Source organism: Pollicipes pollicipes, unplaced genomic scaffold (genome assembly GCF_011947565.3).
Source record: "Pollicipes pollicipes isolate AB1234 unplaced genomic scaffold, Ppol_2.1 Scaffold_7262;HRSCAF=8765_pilon_pilon_pilon, whole genome shotgun sequence".
Taxonomy (NCBI): Eukaryota; Metazoa; Arthropoda; class Thecostraca; order Pollicipedomorpha; family Pollicipedidae; genus Pollicipes; species Pollicipes pollicipes.
This window is the reverse complement of record NW_023597055.1, coordinates 12,324,534-12,340,722: the sequence shown is the minus strand read 5'-3', so window position 1 is coordinate 12,340,722 and position 16,189 is coordinate 12,324,534. Positions and strand designations below refer to the sequence as shown.

The 16,189-nt window shown below is 50.8% G+C and overlaps 1 protein-coding gene across 1 annotated transcript in view; it reads left to right on the top strand.

Moving 5' to 3' along the window:
• LOC119113448 (uncharacterized) overlaps window positions 1-16,189 on the top strand; it is a 62,848-nt gene that overhangs the window by 20,626 nt on the left and 26,033 nt on the right. The window contains exons 7-9 of the mRNA XM_037237760.1: window positions 9,356-9,498; window positions 12,049-12,155; window positions 13,558-13,667. Coding sequence (XP_037093655.1) covers window positions 9,356-9,498; window positions 12,049-12,155; window positions 13,558-13,667 — 360 coding nt within the window. The remainder of the gene's footprint in view (window positions 1-9,355; window positions 9,499-12,048; window positions 12,156-13,557; window positions 13,668-16,189) is intronic.

Below are 16,189 nucleotides of genomic sequence, written 5' to 3'. Positions count from 1 at the left end.
GACCGCTGGTCGTCTGATGCTGCTGCGGCGGTGCCCCTTTTGGAGGTCCCCGTCCGCTCGCCGCCCGGCCGGTGCGCACTGCGTCGGCCTGGGCTCAGCGCTTATATACGTCGGCAGGTGTGTGTATGTGTGTGTGCATGTGTGTGTGTATGTGTGCTTATGTGTGTGTATGTATGTATGTGTGCCAACACGCGATCGATGCGCTCACGGAGCAGAAGCCAGCTTGTTATGACGCTAATGAAATGACCACGATAGCTGTGGTCATTTCTATGGTCGGCATTTCGGAGAAAGGGCCACCATTGCAGTGGCGTTGAGTGGCGTCTCTTTCGTACTGTTGATAGAGTACCGTGCTCGGCAATCGTTCACTCTGCAAACCATTGTGCACCGATGCTATCAGCTTGCGGGGCGCCGTGCACCGCTTCAATGTTGGCTGGAAATGCTGATGTCTCTGCGATGTAGTTTGCTCGGTAGCCGGTTGCACTGCTAGAGCGCTCTGGAGCAGAAACACCTCTAACTAGAAACGCCTCAGTTTTGGACCGTGTGTCGTGCACTATACCGCCATGCCGGGTAGTATACTGGCGTATTTCCCGTTCAGACAGATGAAACGTTCTCGAACGCCTTTTCAGTCGGGACTCATTGCGTGAAAATCGACGAACTGTTAGGAAGGGTGCCGATGCAATTACTGTTGCATATCGCAATCCCACCCTTATTCACTACGCCCGAGAATAGCTGCTGTTCATAAGTTGGGAATATTCTGGATTTTTCGTGTTCTTTGCATCAACCTCCCTAAGCTGAGATACAGTTACGAGCCTGTGTGGGAACGAGAGCTGCCGCTAGCGTCGTGAGCTCGTCCTGTGGATCAGATTGACTTGCGTGAGAGAGATCAAGCAGCGTACACTCCTGCAGCTGCGACTGATGTCACTTGCGTGGTTGTCCCGCAAGAGGGTTCGATAAATAAATATACCCGATATTCCCTCGTTGCAAAGGTTCGACGGTTGCGGTGCGGAAGTAGGCTCCGAATTTGAATGTTGCGCAGATTTTGAAGGTTCGTTAACAGGTTTTCATTTCTGCAATGATCGCTGGGAGTTTACTCTTTTCGCCAGAGATAACCACGGGCCGTCTGCGCACTGGCCCCCGTTTTCCCCCCGCGATCTACAACACCAGATCGTTAGCAAACACGCTTAACAGCAAAGGCCCCATGACGGAGCCTTGGAACACACACACCACTCGGGAGTGGTCATGAGGGCCGGGACACGCCCAAACTGTCGCTCAGAGACACGCAGGGACAAGGACAGTGACACTCAGCGACCGGAACTGTCACTCTGGGGCTGACTATGGAGGAAACTGGTAAACCCAATAGTGTCAATAGTGTAAACCCAATAGTGTCAACTGGTAAACCCAATAGTGTCAGTCCCGTGGAGGCGCAAGCTTCGTAACACTTTGCGGTGGTCAAAGGCATCAAAACATTTGCGGAGATCAATTAAGCATGCAGGGGAAATTTTGCCGCTGCCGACGGCTGTGAGGATATGGCATGGCGAGGATATGATAGACGACTGTCACCAGCGTGCTTTCTGTCGAGTGACACGGATGGAAACCGTCCTGATTAGATGCAAGGATATGTTCAGAAGAGAAGCAGTGGTAAATCTGTCGCAGATAAATCTTCTCCGCGGTTTTGAGAATGACGGATGTGCTGGTTCTAGAAGTAGAACGTGGATGGGTCGGTTTTGTCGTAGGTTTTAAGGATCCGATGAATGACGGAGTAGTGCTTTTGGCCTTGTTCCCCGTTCAGTGAAGACTAGGTAAGTAATGGGGGCTCTATTGATATTTCGCCTACAAGCCTCCGTCGAAACGTCGTTAAATAGTGAATTCAAACCTGCTGGTCGATCGCATTGGGTTTTTCAGTATTCAGTTGTGGATTTTTCAGCGTCACGCAGGTGCCAAAGGGTATTTTTCGCGCTTGAAGACTTTGAAGCAAGCATCAGATCTGACGAAACAAGCTCACTTATAACTACTAGCATGCTTCTAAGGGGAAGACTGCTATAAATAACACAGCTAGCCTCTTTAGTGCATATGGTCGCTCCAGTCATTGTTTGATTACGTCATCGCACTTGCACAACATTGATTGAGAGCCAATTGACGGCCATTGTGTCGGGAAATGGTGCCAACGTACGCCAGTTATGAACGATTCAATCACTTTATTCTTCTTGGCCTTAATTGCCACATGGCTTATTGAATGGCGGGATTTTAATGACGTCATTATGATGTCAGAAATGTCAAGGTGACCTTGAAATACTCCGCCAGAAAGTCTCCCCATTTTCGCGGGCGTATAGCTCAGAAACTAAAGGGGTCTTAGAGAGGACAGGGCTGTGAACTATACCGAAAAGGTCCTCGAGATGGCTCTTTCAGTTCAAAACCCCATAGAAATATGAAACGCCTTCTTTAAATCTCAGACTAATGGAGCGCGTTTACTCCTCGACTCATGTTCTTTTCCTTTCATATTTTCAGCAGTTCACAACCACATTTGTAAGCCACTTTTTGCGTGCAATCAATTCGAAAATCCGACCTGTATAAATTGCGCAGACTTCCCAACGGCAATTCAGCTTCGAGATGTCAGCGCTTCGGACTTACGCTGACTTTGAGAAGCCGGACTTTTTTGAGGTTTTCATTCTTGCAAGCCATCCGTTTGTGCCGTTTTCATTTTCTAACGCTATGTTTCATCTTCCCAAGCAAGTGTTCTTCGATGTAAGACAATGTTAAGGAGTCGTTGTCCAACAGTGTCGTTCCGTTTCCTACCGCTCCTCCTCGCACGTGGTCTACGTTTCTTTACCTCCTTTACCTAGCTAAAAAAATCCTATGGAGCATATGTACAGTTTAATTCTGCATAGTGCGGGTGAAATGCGCAGATTTACACTGCAGAGTTATATTCATGTTGGGTCGGCTAGATGCAGGGCTTCGTTTCTAGCGTTGTGCGGTTGTTTGTTACTTCCACCGTCACTAGTGTACCCAAATATGGCGCTCTCTTTCCGCTCCCTCGTATGGTTCATAGTACCAACTAGGTTTGCAATGCTGGTTGTTCATGTAATATGAACATTCCTCAGTGGTACGCTGCCCGTGCGTCTGTGCCTCAGCATGATCATCGCCGTACCTAACTAAGAGAGTTTATTTGAATGGGCTGCTGCCTAGAGCCTTTGCTTCAAACTGGTCAAAAAATCTGGCCTAAAATCTGGCCTAAAATCTGGTCTAAAAATCTGGTCATCAAGGGGGCGAGCAGGCATGGGGTTCTCGCATAGGTTCTGCACGACGCCAACAGCCGGACAGATAATACCTCTCACCTCAGTCCTTTCCTATCTGCCCTCACTGAACTATCTGACCTCATTCCTGTCTGGTCTCTGACCCCTGCTGCCCGCCACTGACATCGCTCTGCGTGCCTCGTCAGGCTGTGTGTGACCCCTGGTCTCTGACTCGCGCCGTCTGCCACCGACATCGCTCTGCGTGCCCCGTCAGGCCGTGTGTGACCCCTGGTCTCTGACTCGCGCCGTCTGCCACTGACATCGCTCTGCGTGCCCCGTCAGGCCGTGTGTGACCCCTGGTCTCTGACTCGCGCCGTCTGCCACTGACATCGCTCTGCGTGCCCCGTCAGGCTGTGTGTGACCCCTGGTCTCTGACTCGCGCCGTCTGCCACTGACATCGCTCTGCGTGCCCCGTCAGGCTGTGTGTGACCCCTGGTCTCTGACTCGCGCCGTCTGCCACTGACATCGCTCTGCGTGCCCCGTCGGGCTGTGTGTGACCCCTGGTCTCTGACTCGCGCCGTCTGCCACTGACATCGCTCTGCGTGCCCCGTCGGGCTGTGTGTGACCCCTGGTCTCTGACTCGCGCCTGGATATAGGTACGTTTGCGGCAGACCCAGCCTATCGGCAAAGCTGACAGCGTTGAGGTGAACCCCTCCCCACCAGACGTGACGACAATGTCTGATTCATTCGCGAGTGACCTTGCCTGTATTGACCACGTATCCATAAACTTTTTACCCACGTACCGTTTGACTCGGCGCCTAATGGCCACTCCTGTTGAAGATGTCCCCCGAAACGCGAATGCATACATCGCATGCACACATTCAGAGTGCACTTGGAATGTGGCTGCGGGGATCCACTCTAAGACACGGGTATTGATAAATGATATTTATTGTTTTGATTGAGCGAGGCGCGTAGCAGAGTTTGCTGAGCACACTTGGTCGCTTTGCGCGCAGTATTTTGGTCTTGTGGGCGCCCTCTGACGCACGCCGCTGGTCATCGCCCCGCGAAGCAGCATTGCTTACCTTTCTGTCATTATGTTCCCATTACGTCGGGCATTTTCATTTCGCGTTTGCCTTGTGATGCCGGGTAAGCTATAATGCTGTTGATGTAATTTTCTGATGGGCTCTGCCGTTGTTCCACTCGTGGATGGCCTTCTGATTGGAATATTTTCCGCGTGGGTTGTTTCAGCAAATACGAAACGGCGGAGCCCAAGTAACAAAACGCCAGAGCCCGGCGGAGCTCAGCAAGTTGTGAGCTACTGATATATTAGCTGGCGTTCGCGCCTTAATAACGGATTACATGTGTTGCATCCCCGTGGATCCCCTATGCATACCCATGCATGCCGTATGGTTTTAGGAGCCCCGCCAACCTTATCGATGAGGTCGAATAGTTTCACGCAAAACGCTCCAGGATACCTCCAGGCTGTGCTGTTACCGCCCGCTGATGGGGAGTCCGATACCTATACACCAACAATGCATGATATCACGTTCACCATCGCCATGCGCATAGTATTAAAAAATGCGAAGCTTGGAAACTCATCCGAAACATCAAGTTAAAGCGCATCAAATATGATCTTTCTTCAGTTCTACGACACAGGTCAGGCCACTTTCACTCACAGCCAGGATCGTCCACACAACGGTAGATTGTGTGAACGACGATGTGGACCTCTCCCTGTGGTGGGTATGGAGGAGGAGGGGGGTGGATGCTAGGTCAGGAAAACCCTTCCGAAAGCTTTCTGACGATATCGCCGGCACGTGATGTATCTGTGCTCAAATTTTCTGTAGTCTTTGGGACCATCATTGCGCATGTTTGCACATAATCAGCAATTGTGTCTATAGCATGTTTGGCCTTCGAGCAGGGACGATTCTTTAAGCTCACTGCACGGCGATTAACATCATGGATATTTTCTCAAATTGCATCAACATCTTATCATTGTGGTCAGAACGGGACAAGACAAACGCCTGTGCAAGTTTTCGCTGCTGTTATCGTCACGTGGTTTCGTAAATAGGAGCACGCAAAGCTGAAAAAGTTATAGCTATGTTCGGGAAGCATTGACATGCAACCTGCCCCCATTATTGATCTAGCAACATGGGATGTATTACCAATCGGGAAATCACGCCGCGACTACTCTATTGATTTCTTCCGCGAAACTCTTATTGTCGTATTTTAGGACCGGGAGTGAGCGTGGTCATCCCCTTCCCCCATCAAACCGCGTCAAGACAAAGGATGAATCGGGGCGAAAGGTGACCTCTCGAACAGCTTGTTAGGTATTTACCGAACAGCATAAAACACCTTGGATGACTAAGATCTCTTCATACGACATCAATTATTGTGAAATTCTACGAATAGTTTAACTAGGATTGCGATCGAGTGAATTGGTGCATGTTTTGCTATGTGTATGTGTAGACTGTCTCCAGTCACAGACCGTAACACTTAACACAAGCACTTGAACTTTGGTGTCACTTTCACCTGGTAACTCGTCATTTTGACGGGTCGGCCACGTCCAGTCAGTCCTCGGTTGAGACCATTCTGCCGGCCACCGGTCCGCATCCCCGCCTGGGCGAGGTCACGTGACCTACACGTCACGGCCCCTGGGGCGCCGGCCGACCGCTCGCTCCGAGACGGGACCGGAGGAGGGCGGTTTCATGGCAGGTACCTGCGCTTCCACATGCTTGCGAGTATTTGGATTAATTTGGGGTGACCTTGGGGTCAGCAAAGACGCCACTGCCAGAAAAAGGGAGAGAGAACACATGCCATTGGTTCCGACAAAACATATTCATGTCGTGAATAGCTTCCCTTAAGAGCGCCATTGCGTGTGAAGCATGCACACACATATATGCAGAGGATACATGCCACCGAAGTGTGTTTTCTTGATGATACCGACTCGAGGCCAGATGAGGTCATGGCAGGTCACGGGTACCGCTACGTGCCTCGGTGGATATACAATGCGATGCCTTCTTGCAAGTCACATTTTCGCAGGGATCTCAAAACATGACCCAACATTTTGTTTATGGGACAGCCTGTGTCAACTTCATCAAGCTTGTCCCTGACCTGCGATTTCGATGACATTTGGTGCAGGTAGTGTCCACCTCAAAATATGGATGCATGACAGGTTGCAAGACGAGAAAGACCGTTGCCGCAACACGAGAAAGCAACGAGAGCAACACGAGCAAGACCGTTGCAGAATTTAGTCGCACTGCGCATATCTCTGCAGCTCAATAGCGCAGTGGAGTAGCAAAATCTGTAGCTGACAGTTAGCTCGGCTGTCGTTTCTCGCTGAGGCACACACCTGTCCCACACACCTGCTTCTCAACGGGTGTATTACAACGGTTGCCTTGGCCGCGGAGGGCGAGACGGTCGAGGCACACACCTGGCCGCTTGTCGCCGCGCTTGATTCAGCCACGCGTCGGTCATTGCAGCCAGTCTGTCCGCCGGCGTCCTCCTGCTTTTTGTGCAGCGTCGGTAGGCTGGCGCCAGCTGACCAGAAATGTCATTGACGTTCAGATTGGACGGCTGGCTGACGTTCTACGACTCAGTTAGGTCTCGTTCCATTTCGCGCGGGATGGTGATATATATCGACATTGTTGGCTGCCGTGGCGGAACGAACGGAACGGCAGCGTCTCCTGTGATGGAACGGCAACATTGCCTAACGCCGGGCGACGTTTTTCATGCTTCGTGGCTTTATATTGGTAACAATTCCCTTTTCACGTTTTTTGCGATTGGGACATTGACTGAGCCGCTCCAGTCGGTCTGCGAATAGCTGTTGATAAACGTACCCCTCGTAAACAAAATTATTTTTTTTATTTAGCATTGCTATTTATTGCCGATTGCAACGGATAATGTAATGCTGCAAGCTGTCATTGAAGCTCCCTCTGGCAATCAACCAAACAGTGGGGCTATGTTGACGGCGAAAAGGCAAACCTAGCAAATTCTTCCCCGTTGGGAGCGGCCATTGGCCGGACGTTGACTGGGATGTCAAGCCACCCGCCACATGCAAGAGGGGTGTGCTTCTGCTCCGTCCAGGTCATCAAGATCTTGATTGGACTGCGTCTCACGTCAGAACGATTCTATATGTTTAATTGGTAAAGGTTTCATGTAATCACCGTCTTCCAAATGCAAACTCTTCGGAGAAAATGAATCCAATGCGTGACCCCGTTTCACAACTTTTGCTTGTCCTGTTGATAACGGTCGTGATGAAACTGCGCGACGACATCTGTTGACTCGTTTTGTCACCTTTATTTCTACTAATGCGAACACGATATCAATATGTTTTCTACACAACTGCCTCAGTTCTGCTGAAGAAAGATATTTGACGCATCATATCTTAAAACCATAGACTCGAAAATGCCTCCATCGCTGGTCTCGAGTTCGTCGATGTTCTCGAGTTCGTCGATATTCTCGAGTTCGTCGATGTTCTCGAGTTTGTCGATGTTCTCGAGTTCGTCCATATTCTCGAGTTCGTCGATGTTCTCGAGTTCGTCGATGTTCTCGAGTTCGTCCATATTCTCGAGTTCGTCGATGTTCTCGAGTTCGGTGATGTTCTCGAGTTCATCGATGTTCTCGAGTTCGTCGATGTTCTCGAGTTCGTCGATGTTCTCGAGTTTGTCGATGTTGTCGAGCTCGTCGATATTCTCGAGTTCGTCGATGTTCTCGAGTTAGTCGATGTCGCAGGCAGGGTCATGCGGAAATATGTCGCCAAACCCGGCCGTTCCCTAGTCGTGCCTCAAAGGTCAGTTACAGAGCCAAAGTCCCGCGCGTTCTGGTGAGATCTGCCGCTGGATGACGTTAGTTCATGTCGTTGGGAAAGCTTAGCTTGTGTCGCTGTGCTGCGATTCTTGAGAGGTCAAACCGTTGTATGCGATGATATATGATGTTGAACATGTTCCGGTTATTGAAGATGGGCCAGGATGTCAAATACCCATGCCATCTTCAATTTACGTCAGTTGTTAAGCGCATTTGCGGGGAGCATTATGCACATAGATAACACGGTAGAAATGGCCTTATTTTTCGGGGAAAATCGGGAGAATGAAGATATAGATACGTTGACATTTCAGCAGCATGCCTTTGTTGAAACGAGTAACAGAAGTTAATTCAAAATTGTTTACGGTCTTATTGTTGTCAACTTCGTCAAGCGTGTCATGAACTGCCGTAGATGAAGTCGAGATGAAGGATTACAGAGTGAACCACACACTCCCCTATTTCTGAGATAGTGTATCTGAGTGTATTGTGTAGTGTAGAGTGTAGTATTGTGTTGTGTGTAGTGTGTAAAGTATTGTGAGTGTAGAGTGTATTCTGAGAGAGAGCATCTATTATGAGATACTGCAGAGTGAACCACACACTCATCAATGAGAGACTGCGGACTGAACCACCCACTCATCAATGCAGAGTAGACCACACACATATCAGTGCGAGACTGCAGAGTGAACGAAACACTCATCTATGACATGCTGCAGAGTGAACCACTCACTCCTCTTGGAGCTACTGCGGAGTGAACCACACACTCATCTATGAGATGCTGCAGAGTGAACCACTCATTCCTCTGTGAAATACTGCAGAGTGAACCGCACACTCATTTATCAGAGAATGCAGAGTTAACCACACTCTCTATGGAAGGCTGCAGAGGAAACAACACACTTTTCTACGATGGACTGCAGGGATAAACACACACTCCTCTATGAGAGACTGCAGAGAGATCCACACACACCTCTGCTAGAGACTGAAGAGAGGACGACGCACTCCCACTCACGCGGAAAGAACAACGCACTCTTCCATGAGCGACTTTATAGAGATCCACATACTCCTTTATGATAGTCTGCAGAGAGATCCGCGCATTCCTTTATGGCAGCAGAGAGATCCACGCACTCCTCAGTGAGGGACGCGGTACGTAGGCTGGCGACGCGCTCTTTGCATGCCCTGCCGAGGTCTGTGTAACGCGCTGATTGCGATGCTGCTGAGAGCTCGGCAGATCTGGCGCTGTGTTACGCGTGCACGTCCCCATTGACGCCGCCGGCAGGTCTGTCGCTGTGTTGGCATCACAGGTTACCGTCTGGTGTCTCGGCCGGCAGGTCTGTCGCTGTGTTACGTCTCAGCCGTGGTGATCGTGGCCTATTACTTCGAGCGACGCCGCTCGCTGGCCACGGGCATCAGCGTCTGCGGCACCGGCGTCGGCACCTTCCTGTTCCCGCCGCTGGTGGAGCTGCTGATCCAGGTGGGCTGTCGGGGTTGGCCGGCCGGCACGCCTGGGACGCCCGGGCCATGTAGTCCCAAGCGCTTGACTCCGGGTGTCGTGTGTTTGCGAGGCACGTCAGAACGGGACGCGCTCTACCAATCAGCGTGGTGTGCGAACTCAGCCCGAGAGCTCGTCCAATCGGCTCACATCAGACTGGGGGCTCTTCCAATCAATTCAAATCGGGCAGTGAAGTGTTTTGTTCATGTTCATGTTCATCATGTTTTTTTTTTCTGACAGGAGCTCATTTATAAAATTATATGGATCGACGTTTTACTGCAATTTTTTTTAGAGATATACATGTCTTTTATCCTATCACAACTCTTCAAAAGTGTTTTGAAAAAGTCGAGTTATTCACAGACCAAATTTTAGCAAAGTTGATCACTGCTCAATATTAATGTTTTGATTAACATGTCATTATTTTTAGATAGACAATTACAGATCTGTGGTAAGGCAGAACTGCGATTTTGTCGTGACGCTGACAAAACAAATGTTTTGCCTTTGAAATGTTTTTGGCCTTTTTTACCAATGGGCCACCTCGATTAAACCATTTACATAAATCAAAAACTCTTGATTTTGATTTTGGTGACTAAAGCCTGAGCGTGACCGGTCGCCCTGTGCCGCATCATCCCGGTATACCGAACGGTTCAACAACGTACGCCTATGCTGCCACTGTCAGTGCTGTTCTTTGCTTGCGGCTTCCCTATCACATCCCTGATCGCACACAATTTCACGTCAACACGCCAAATTGCGTCAATACGTTTCACGTCAATATTGACAATACGAAAACAACAGTTTACTTGGATGTGTTGTTTTGAACGTAATGCTTGTAAAGTCAACAAGCCCATCAGGTGCACGACACACATGCCAAGCATAGCAGCAGGGGAGTGGACGACTACAATATCAGTATCGGTAGCAGTGTGCCTCGCCCGCCGTTTCCTTTGTCATCCATGCTTTGTACTAAATAAACGGGCTAGATAAGCGGCCAGCCGTAGCTCTTAGTTCGTTTTATCAATGCTTAAACGACAATTTGCTTCCTACCCTATACTAATAAATGTATTTACACATTTTTAAGCATCTTTGATTCGACACCGAGGAGCTGTGGGGTTTAGCAAACTTCCTGTTAATCAGAGAACAGATAAAACAAGCAACTTTTTGTTCCAAAACGATATGACAGCAGCGCATGCTATTTTGAAGTGTACCGATGTAGGATATCAATTCTCCTATCCGTGCGGAGGTTGTGCATAGGCTTCGTGGTGTAAACTACACTGGCATCACAGCAATTTTTCTTTCCAGGCGACTTTCTTTGCATCTTCGAGACAGTGCTCCAAAACACATGCCACAGTGTCATCAACAACATCGACACGCACACAACTTACCGAAAACACAAAAATCATCAAAATACAACGTAAAAAGCACGCCTGATGCCATAAGAAGCCCCATTTGCTCATGGAAACATCACACTAGAACTGTCGACGGATAGGAGTGGGCGTTTGCTCAGTTGTGAGGCACGTTAGATGTATGTGAAGTATGTGGATGTTTTCCGCAGGGTGTTGTCCGTGCATTGAAACATGTTCAGCTGGACATGCTTGACTGAGGTGTACCGAATTTCACGAGCTACATTGCGTATTCATTCAAATCATTGGATATGTATGAAACGTTCTTTTGAGTACAACGTATCATTTCTGTCTGGTGATGGTTCAAAGATGAACCGAAACGAAGCGTTTGTGAGGATTATGCGACCAATGCGGCCTGTTATACGAGTGTAGCTGAATCGTTGGACCTCAGCCGGATATAAACAAGTGTATTAGAAACACTGAACGGCTTGACAGATAGCTTGCTAAAGCCCAGAGATTCTTGATGCTCCATGAAACATGCTTAAAGGAAATCTATTGTCTAAATGCACGAACGCGCATACACACACGTATGCATGCATGCATGCATGCATGCATGCACGCACGCACGCACGCACGCACGCACGCACGCACGCACGCACGCACACACGCGTGCACGCGTGCACGCACGCACACACGCACGCACGCACACACGCACGTATATTTCGTGTATATGGGTACGTGTCTCGTCTCTGTGACTGTGGGAGTGGGGCGTGCGTGCGTGCATGCGGGCATGTGTGGGTGCTGTGGACACATCCGTATAATTATCGTTGTTAGACACGTTTTTCAACACTTTGGTCAGCGTTAGACGAGTATTAGTGAACACGGACCAGTTGTCGGTGCGAGGTGGCGAGGGTGGCGAGGTGCGCTGCTGGTCTTTTCCTGTTGTCCGTCTGCCATTGCAGGCATACGAATGGCGGGGCGCGCTGCTGGTCTTTTCCTGTTAGTCATCTGTCATTGCAGGAGTACGGGTGGCGGGCCGCGCTGCTGGTCTTTTCCTGTTAGTCATCTGTCATTGCAGGAGTACGGCTGGCGGGGCGCGCTGCTGGTCTTTTCTTGCTGTCCATCTGTCATTGCAGGAGTACGGGTCGCGGGGGCACGCTGCTGGTCTTTTCCTGCTGTCCGTCTGTCATTGCAGGAATACGGGTGGCGGGGCGCGCTGCTGGTCCTGTCCGGCATATTTCTCAACATCGCCGTTTGTGGCATGCTGATGCGTGACCTCGACTGGACAAAACACAAAAACAGGTGAGACGCTGTCACCCGTGGTGGCCATTCGGAGTCGTTTCATGCTGTTCGTGCGTGTTAAAACGTGGGAGCAAACGAAAGCCCAAGTGCGCTCACCGTGCTCTTCATAGATGGCGTTGCAGGATTTCCATATAATTTCATGAATAACGTACAGTGGAATGCGTGCTTGTCGCCACCGTCCTGTGAATCCGTTCCAGCACGTATATCGGTCTCATGGCCATGTCTTTTTGCCGCTTTCTTAATTTGTTGTGCCTGTCTGACCGAGCGAGCGCATGTTTATGTGCTCTTTTGAGTCAATACCCTTTCTTCCGACATGTCGTTTTTTGCGACCCTCGAAGTGCTGTTTGCTGGCGCCCGCTCGGTGTTTGTCATTTCACTGTACAGTGTTGACCTAATATGAAACTGCTCGACGTCTGTGTACACATGTTTGCCTCCATCACCGGCCACGCCAAGGTCGATCTGTGGCGCCGTTTGTACGCGATTGTGAGCGCTATTAACGGCCATTTCAGCATTTCCGGCTAAATTGACCGTTGGCGTCACTGGTCTGCACCGTGTCTCGTTGGTCTTCGTATTGACGCTCCGGCCCGGCCGAGGTGGCTCCGCTGCCGTGTCAGATCCGTTGGCTCAGCCGCTTGTCTGCTCGCTCGGCATGGGCGGCGTGCGCGAATGGATAGCTATGTCCGAACCCAAACACACGAGTGGTTAAGAAAACGTTGCCAATCATGCTGTTGGGATGCGTAGCGTCCTTCTTCGGTCGCGAATGGATAGCTATGTCTGAACTCAAGCACACGAGTGGTTAAGAAAATGTTGCCAGTCATGCCCTCGTAATGCTTAACGTCCTTCTTGGGTTTCAGTCTAATTGCATGTGACGGACGACGTGTTGCATGCATCTTCAGGGCGGGCGTTTGTGGCCGGGAAAGAGTCACACAAAAGTCTTAGAACCACACTCGAAGAAAACGGATTCATACTTTTCCAAAACGCTCCATAGTATTCTTTCTTGGCACCTCCAGACGTATCACGTGCTATCACTGCTGCGCGACCATCCTCAGCCGTTGTCTTACGCACCCGCCGCGGCCGGATGGAAAATGCAGCGTGGGGCAGGGTCTCTGGTGCCGGCCGGGTGGGCGAGGGGGAGGAGGACTTTTCCCGGCTGAGTGGGGGAGGGCTTTAGTCTCGGCCGGGTGGAGGTGGAACTCTGGTGCCGGCTGGGTGAGGAAGGCTCTGGTCTCGGCCGGGTGGAGGTGGGGCTGTGGTCACGGCTAGTTGGAGGTGGGGCTCTGGTCCCGGCCGGGTGGAGTTGGGGCTATGGTCCCGGCTTGTTGGAGGTGGTGTTCTGGTCCCGGCCGGGTGGAGTTGGGGCTATGGTACCAGCCGCCGCCATGAACGGCCACTCTGCGTACAGGGAGCGCTCCAGCCAGTGTACGCTCTCGGCCGACGGCGACTCAGACAGCTTGCGGTCGGAGGCGGAGTCGCTGCCGGACATCGAGCAGCTGCGCACCGCCCTCCACTCAGGTCAGTGGGCGGACGCCGGCCGGACAGCTGCCGGAGGGGATAGCGACCCGAGCTGGGTGGGCAGCAATATCGCCCTCCACTCGGGTCAGTGGGCGGACGCCGGCCGGCCAGCTGCCGGTGGGGGATACTGACCCCCCAACTGGGTGGGCAGCGATACCGCCCTCCACTCGGGTCAGTGGGCGGACGCCGGCCTGCCAGCTGCCGGTGGGGGATACTGACCCCCCAGCTGGGTGGGCAGCGATACCGCCCTCCACTCGGGTCAGTGGGCGGCGCCGGCCTGCCAGCTGCCGGTGGGGAATACTGACCCCAGCTGGGTGGGCAGCGATACCGCCTCCACGACCGCCTAAGTATGCTGTGGATCTTTATGTCCATATTTGATTCATACGAACCTAATTCAGTACAATATGATCGTTGACCTTGTCGTCGTTGCCCACTGTTACCGTTTGTTTGTTGATTCCGGTTAGATGTGTGTTCCTGTCGTCGCTGGCCTATTCAGTCATGTGTCCAGGACTAGCTAGCCCCGTACTACCCCTGAAGGCTTGCATAACATGCAGGTACCCGGTGTGTGTGTCTGTGTGTAACCGCTCATCTCTGGGGTGTTTTTGACGTTTTTTAAAAAGCAAAATGTCCTTGATTTAACACGAGGTAACCGGGTGTGTTTATCTGCCGTACTCTTGCGTGGTGGTGCAACTCTCCTCTGTGGTGGTGCCGTACTCCTGTGTGGTGGTGCCGTGCTCCTTTGTGGTGGTGCAGTACTCGTGTGGGGTGGTGTAGTACTCCCGCGTGGTGGTGCTTTACTCCCGTGTGGTGGTGCAGTACTCCTGTGTAGCGGTGCATTACTCCTGTGTGGTGGTGCCGTACTCCCGTGTGGTGGTGCCGCACTCTTCTGTGATGGTGCAGTTCTCCTGTGTGGTGGTACAGTACTCCTGTGTGGTGGTGCCGCACTCCTCAGTGCTGGTGCCGTACTCCCGCGTGGTGGTGCCGTCCTTATGTGCCGTGGTGCCGCACTTCTGTATGGTGGTGCGGTACTCCCGTGTGGCGGTGCCGCACTCCCGTGTGGTAGTGCAGTGCCCCCGTGTGGCGGTGCCGCACTCCTGTGTGGTGGTGCATTACTCAGACATATGGAGACACCTCTCCGGACAGCAGTGTTGTGGCGTTCTGCCCACGGCACCTGCGACAGCAGATCACAATGCACGCTCGGGTCAGTCCGGCCATTAAGAACGGTGCACGATGCGTTTGGGTAAACGTCAAGCGCGTGCAATGCTGATAATTGCACCGCCCAGCTGGAAAGTTGTTACGAATATGTGCTGGATAGCTTAATATATGCCCATTTCTTCTCCCGAATGGGTAGCTGGACAGCTGACTACGACAAACATGTGCTGGATAACTGAACAGGTGACTATCACACGTCGATACTGGTTAGCTGGACAGCTGACTATTACAAGCCTGTGCTGGATAATTGGAAAGCTATTACACGTCTATACTGGTTAGCTAGACAGCTGACTATTACAAGGATGTGCTGGATAATTGGACAACTGGCTATGACAAGACTGGACTGGATAACTGGTCACCCGACTATTACAAGTATATGCTGGATAACTGAACAGCCGGCAATAACGCGTCGACACTGGTTAGCTGGACAGCTGACTATTACACGTCAATACTGGTTAGCTGGACATCTGACTATTACAAGCACGTGCTGGAAAATTGAACGGCTGACTATTACAAGACTGGACTGGATGACTGGACAGCTGACTATTATTAGCATGTGCTGGGTAGCTGGACAGCTACCTATTACACGTCGATACTGGATAGCTGGACAGCTGACTATTACAAGTGTGTTAAATAGCTGGACAGTTGACTATTACAAGGGTATTGGATAGCCGGGCAGCTGACTATTACAAGTGTGTTGGATAGCTGGGCAGCTGACTATTACAAGTTTGTTGGATGGCTGGACAGCTGACTATTACAAGTATGTTGGGTAGCTGAGCAGCTGATTATTACAAGTGTGTTGGATAGCTGGACAGCTGATTATTACAAGTGTGTTGGATAGCTGGGCAGCTCACTATTACAAGTTTGTTGGATGGCTGGACAGCTGACTATTACAAGTGTGTTGGGTAGCTGGGCAGCTGACCATTACAAGTTTGTCGGATAGCTGGGCAGCTGACTATTACAAGTATGTTGGATAGCTGGACAGCTGACTATTACAAGTGTGTTGGGTAGCTGGACAGCTGACTATTACAAGTGTGTTGGATAGCTGGACAGCTGACTATTACAAGTTCGTTGGATGGCTGGACAGCTGACTATTACAAGTGTGTTGGGTAGCTGAGCAGCTGATTATTACAAGTGTGTTGGATAGCTGGACAGCTGATTATTACAAGTGTGTTGGATAGCTGGGCAGCTGACTATTACAAGTTTATTGGATGGCTGGACAGCTGACTATTACAAGTGTGTTGGGTAGGTGGGCAGCTGACCATTACAAGTTTGTTAGATAGCTGGACAGCTGACTATTACAAGTGTGC